Below are 6,507 nucleotides of genomic sequence, written 5' to 3' on the forward strand. Positions count from 1 at the left end.
GTGGTTGTAATTTATATCCATTTCAACAATGCAGGTTTCTCAGTTACCTCCCCAGGTTAGCCAAGAGCTGTCCCAGCCTTTCCAATGCTGTCCAGAAAATGTCCTGTAATGATAGAAATGTTCCGTATTTACATGGCCCCATGTAGTAGCCACTCCCATAATCAACTTATCTTTAAATACCACATGTGACTAATGCAGTGTAGCTCTAGAATTTTTTTTAATGGTGTTCTTGTGCACTGAAATTATAGCTAACATTTTTATATTTCAACACATTACTTGCTATAAAGAATGTTACAACTTTGAGTGACCATTCTTTTTTTTTTTGGTCATCAAACATGAAACTTCTCTTTTCCAAGCTTTTCTCCCCTCAGATTTCCAAAACTGCTTAACCTTAGTGTCAGTAGGAAAACAAAAAAGTCAGGTAAACTTACTAGTTTGTTTTTTAACTTGGAGGAAGCAAAGGGATTGAATTCTAAACCATATATTGTGTCTCCAGGAATTCAGCTGAAAAAGGTACAAGAGCAGCGTGAACAAGAGGCCAAGCGAGAGCCGGTCGGGAATGACGTGGCCACCATCCTGTCCAGACGCATCGCTGTGGAGTACAGTGATTCTGACGATGACTCGGAGTTCGATGAAAATGACTGGTCTGACTGAGGTGGTGTGCAGGTGACAGCACGGTGACGCGGTCGGTGGCCCACCAGGAGGCCATGTGGTGAAAGTGTATTGAAAATTTTAAGTGGTCTCAACACCCAAATAGTCATATTATAATCCTGTAGCTTAGCAACTTTTGTATTAATAATGTGACATTGCTTTTGCACATCCAAAACTTCTGGGTTTTTTCAGTATTTACTGTGTAATACTTAAATGCCACTAAACATAGCTGCACATGGGGAAATATGCTGTAACTATTGCATTGTCCGAAAACAGCATTTTGCTTCCTTTTTCTTGGCCATGAACGTGTTTCGTGCAGTTTGGGTTGACTTGTCTGTCCCAATCCTTCTAATTCTGCAGACTTGCTGTGTGTTTGTGAAGCTGCTTGGTGTTAGGCCTTTGCCAGATTAATGACTGTGTGTCAGAGTGATGTCTTCCAATCAGTAAGTAAGTGATACTGTTTCAACTTCTTTCGTGTGTGTTTCAGAAGTTGGTTCTAAAGAGAATGATTTAACAAGTAAGAATCACATGTTTCTGCTTTCATTTTCTTGGCGTGGTAGCCTCTGTGAATCGGAATGTTCTGTGGAATAATTTCACTGCCTTTGCACGCTCTTGTGAAATGTGAAAAGGAAGGGCCCTTTTCAGGCAGAATTCACCACAGGCGTTCACTTCTCAGTGCTTGCTGGTGACTTTTGTAGGAGGTAAGTAGCTCAGTAGCCATGAAAATGAAGAACAGGGTCCTTTTCCCTTCTGGGGCCATTGGGGGGTGACACTCCAAACACTCGCCATCCCCTCAGCACCAGCCAGGCAGAACAGACACGCACGGTCTCGGAGCTGCAGAGCTGGGCCAGGCAGACCTGCTGAGTGCCAGCCCTGGATGCAAGGAGGCCTGTGCGCTGTGTTTCCCGGGAGCCACGTCCTGAGTGAGGCCAGGCTTAGGTCGTTGGCGTCCCACAGCCAGTGCCCCAGAAGGCGCCCGCGCCACCTGGTCTGAACCCCAGCAGCCTCGGTGTGCATGTGTGTAGGCGCTGACAGCTGTTTGCTTTTCCTGGTGCTGCGGCCAGATGAGGGGTCCATCACTGAGTAGGGCCTTTGCTCTATCCTAGAAGCACACGGTTCCCTTTTCTCACATTGTCGTCAGCACATTAAATTTTCAAAAGCACCTCAGATGAGATCAGACCCGTAGCTGTAGTGGCTCGTGTTCCCTCACCTCTGCCCTTCCTGCTGTCCTTCCCACAAGGCAACATGAGACACCCCCAGGGTTACATTCCTGGCCAAGGCACACCATGGGGAGTCTTGCGAATGAGAGCTTATGTTTTGTCATTTTGGATGAAGGAGAACTGCTTTTCTGGAAGGAATTAAACACCCCAGGCTTCGCTTATAGATAGGACTTCGCAGATACACTAAGACACTTTACTTGCTAAGGCGTTTTGTACATAGGTCCAGCATTTCAAACAGACGGCAGGTACAAGCGACGCTCAGTCATGATGAAGGAGTCACACATTAAAGACAGAGAGCTGTTTGGTTTGATGGTAGACAGGACTTCGTGGAGTTTTGTTAATGCGTTCACCTGAGGAAATCAGCTGGCCCTCCACATCATGTCCGTGTGTCCCTGAGAGGACACTTGCTTGGCTTGTAGAAAGCCTGTGTATTGGGTTTTAGTCACATGGACTTTGAAACTCTGACAAGCCTCCTGTTTGCATCCCCTCTCCAGGACCATGCTTAAACCAGGGTGTCGTGTCTCTTCAGCTCTCCTAGCTGTTTTGGCACATGCTTCTTGGGTCTCTGTTCCTTGGAGCCAGTCACCATTTGGCTATCACCATAATTTTATTCAATAGAAGCAATAGTTATTAATGAACTTTTAAACTTCTCTTTAATTTCTCTTTTTTTTTTCAATGTAGAGGCCTACTCTGTTGGCATTATTCTTGGGACTTTTACCATTTATTAGTCTTATTTTGTCTTGATAACAGTATTTTGTCTTTATTACAATATTTTGTCTTTATTGTTACTTTTGGATTAGGAGTTACCTACATAATTCTAGAACATATTTGGTGATACTTCTTTGTTTCTTATGTTCCTTCTGTTCTCAGGATGGAGAGAACACATAAAGCTACTATCCATGTCAGGATTTCTTCTATTTATATCTTATTACCATAAAATCAGTGGCACTTTATTCATAAATATTCATAAGCCTATTAGTTATTAGTTGTCTTCCTATAGTTTAATCAACAAGTTATTTTCAACTTGATTTTCTGACTAGTGAAAAAGCTTTTGCCCTGATGTGTTATGTCGCCTTTAAAAGAGTAGAAAAAGGACTGAAATCCAATTTAGATTATTTCTGCAGTATTTTTCTCAGCAAATTTGATTCACTCAAAAATTTTAATCCAGACTTTTTCTAATATGGTATTACATGAAAAGGAAAATGTGAGTATTTTGAATTTTCAGTTTTCATTTTCAAAAGTATTTACCAAAACAAATGGAGAAACACACTTAAAAGCATATTTCATATCTATGAATTTTACCTCTTAAAGTACTTATATATTGCAAGGTTATTTTAAATTGTTCCCAGTCTTCCCCCCCATGAATATTTTAGTTTAATTTCTTATAAGATTTTTTTCTCATCTCATAGATTAGCGGAGGAGATGAGACAGTTATATCCCACATAAGCAACGCAAGCATGATGTGGTTGATTTTCTATCGTTAGTCCCAATCCAAACCATAAGATTTGGAACGCTTATATTTTTTTCTTTAGTAAAAGTATACTGTTAGAGAATTAACATTTTCATTTCAGTAAATTTTTAGAATATCCAGATCTCTTCTGAGCACCAAGTGGCTAGGTTGTGAAAGTTTTGTAATAATTTGCAACTGAAACACATGACACATTCTAATCCATTGAAGACTAGTGGGAATGTATCAGCCAGAGTAGCAAGTACTTTTTGTTTTCTAATTCAGAGTATTTGTCATCTTGCAGTATTACCAATGCTGTTGTAAATTGAATTTAAAGTGGTATTAAAAAAAACCTGTTAAACAATTTTTATCTGTTTGTATATCTTACTATAGATTATGTACAAGTAACATCTAAATAAAATTACACTTTTAACCCTAAAAGTTTTGCTTATTCATAACGCGTTGTGAATGTAAGCCATTGCGATTGTTTACAAGTCACCTGCCGGAGATGAGGAGCAAGCCAGTTCCTGCCCTCGTGGAGCTTTTAGTCTAAAGGGAAGGAGATATGTTAAACATTGTCAGATAAGCAACTGATATCGTTTTACGTGTGCTTCAGTTGGGGGGTGGGGTGGGAGGTACCCAGTCTAGTCTGTGGGCCAAGGGAAGCTGAGGGCTAAGAATGAACAGAAGTGAGCTAGGCAACGAAGGGAGGGAAAGGAGTTCCTTAACAGCAGTGACCGCATCAGCATTCCCTACGGTGGGAAGGACAGTATGGGTGATAATGGAGCCAAAGGATCAATGAAATGGAAGGAGTGAGAGGAAAAGGAAGTGTCATGAGATGGGATACAAAGATGTTGGAAATCTTCCCCTGTCCACACTCAGGATGGAGGGAGCGGACTGAGGCAGCAGCCACCGCCATAGCTGCAGCTGCAGATGCACAGGAAATCTCTCCGTATTTGCAGCCTGTTGGTTACTTATTGACCCTGGCAGCCCCAATCCTTGGGCAGCACTAACACTGTATTGAGAAGGCTCTTAGTGTTCAGCTAGTCCAACCCCCTAGCGTTAAAGGTAGAGTAGCTGGCCGTCGTTGGTACTGGTTGGCTCTCAAAGCTTGGTCTCGTAACTCTTGAATTTTCAAACTATAATCCTCCTGTGTCACAGTAGACCTTCAAGAGTTAGGTAAATATCCCTCTGCCCCAACATTTTATTAGGGAAAAGTTGAAACCTACAAGAAAATTGTTCAGTAAATCTCCATATAGTCATATCTGTCCATCCATCCGTCCACGTTACATGAATCCATCCGCCTTATTTTATGCATTTCAAAGTACTTCCAGGATACTTCACCCCTGAACACGTCACTGTACATATCATAAATAAGAGTTTAATACAGTAAGTCCCTGACTTGCAAACAAGTTCCATTCCGGGAGAAGGTTCGTAAATCGGATCCATCCGTAAGTCCAACAAAGTGCGTCTTATAACACCTTTGACACAAATACACAATGTAAAGCATAAAAAAACTAAACACACACACACAAATAATGTAAATAAACTATTTTTACTTTTGCAGTTACCTTAAAATGGTGATACAGTACAGTACAACAACTGGCATATAGGGGATTGCATGGAGTGAACTGACATGAGCGACACGTGAGCTATTGGGTTGTTGGAAAAGTCATGACGCATTTTTGCAATGAAAAACTGAAAAAATACGTCATGACTTCTCCAACAACCCAATACTTCCCCAATTTGTTCGCATCTATGAAGGTTCGTGATGCGAGATCCGTTGGTGTCTGTGAAAGTTCGCAACTCGAATGTTTGTAAGTTGGGGACTTACTGTACTTTGCCCTCAGAATGTTCCCTCGTGTCAATTCTCTCCTAGTCCCTAGAGCCACCACTGTTCTGAGTTTTTTGTTTTGTTTTCTTTACCACAGATTAGTTTAGCTCGTTCTAAACTATTATGTGGAATAAAGCAGTATGTATCCTTTTACACTGGGCTTCTTTTAACATAGTTTTTGAAATTCATTTATATCATTGTGTATCTCAATCATTTATCCCTTTTTATCACTGAGTAGTGGTCCATTGTAGAATATATCACAGTGGGTCTATCCATCCTCTTGGATAAGACTTAATGCAAGTCCTTTCTGGACATGTGTGTTCATCCTATCTTGAATAAATACCCAGGAATGAAATCGCTATGTCATAGGTAGGTGTATGTTTAGTTCTATTAAGAAACTGCCAGACTGTTGCAAAGTGGCTGTGCTATTTCACACTCATCAACAATGTGGCTACACAGCCTTAGAGTTTATTTCCTTTGTATTTACCCTGCATGGGATTCACTGAGCTTGACGCTATAAATTTATGTTTTTCATCATATTGAGAAATATTTGGGCATTTTTTCAAATATATTTTCTACCCCTTTTGTTCTGTTCTCTCCTTTTTATACTACTATTACACATATATTAGACCTTTTGAAGTTGGCCCACAATTCCTTTAGCTCTTTCAATTTAAAATTTATTTTTCTCTGTTCTGCAGTTTGGGTGGTTTTAATTTATCTATAGGTTCACTGACTCTTTATTCTGTTATCTATCCTTTGTTCTTACAGCCTATCTAGGGAATCTTTTATTCAGACATTGTTTTTTTCCATTTTGGAGTTTCCTGTTGGTTCTTTTTTTATGGTTTTGTTTCTCTGCCAAAATTCCCTACTTGTTGATTTTATTACAATCTGATTTTCTTTTACATCTTTGAGCATAAGTACACTCGCTCTTTAAAATCCTTGTCTGCTAATTGCAACATTTGGATCTTTTCAGGGTTAATCTCTTGACGACCTTTTCTCTTGAGCCCATGCCTAGTCATTTTGGATTGTATCACAAACATTGTGAGTCATACATTGGACAGACTCTGGGTTTTGTTATGTTCCTCTGAAAAGTACTGACTTTTTGTAATGGAGACAGTTAACAGGGCTAGAATTAAGCTCCCCACACCCACCCCCACTATGGATAGCAGTACAAATCGCCTAAGGTCTTAGCCATGCTTCCTTGAGTTTGCCTTGCTCATGTCTAGTTACAGGATCAACCAGAGATTTGGGCGGTTTTACACAGAATTTTTGGATCCCACTCTATGGCTCTCCTTTCTGGGATCCCCCTTTACTGTCTATCTGCTCTGGTCACTCTGTACTTAGTCCTCTTTTTT

At 40.5% G+C, this 6,507-nt stretch overlaps 1 protein-coding gene across 7 annotated transcripts in view; it reads left to right on the top strand.

The window, feature by feature from the left end:
- WASF3 (WASP family member 3) overlaps positions 1-3,759 on the top strand; it is a 136,325-nt gene extending 132,566 nt beyond the window's left edge. For all 7 annotated transcript variants that reach the window (XM_019651462.1, XM_019651461.1, XM_019651459.1 and 4 more), the window contains one exon: positions 497-3,759. In XM_019651462.1, coding sequence (XP_019507007.1) covers positions 497-654 — 158 coding nt within the window. In that variant the 3' untranslated portion in view covers positions 655-3,759. The remainder of the gene's footprint in view (positions 1-496) is intronic.
- Positions 3,760-6,507: the final 2,748 nt, after the last annotated feature.

Source organism: Hipposideros armiger, unplaced genomic scaffold, assembly GCF_001890085.2.
Source record: "Hipposideros armiger isolate ML-2016 unplaced genomic scaffold, ASM189008v1 scaffold_160, whole genome shotgun sequence".
Taxonomy (NCBI): Eukaryota; Metazoa; Chordata; class Mammalia; order Chiroptera; family Hipposideridae; genus Hipposideros; species Hipposideros armiger.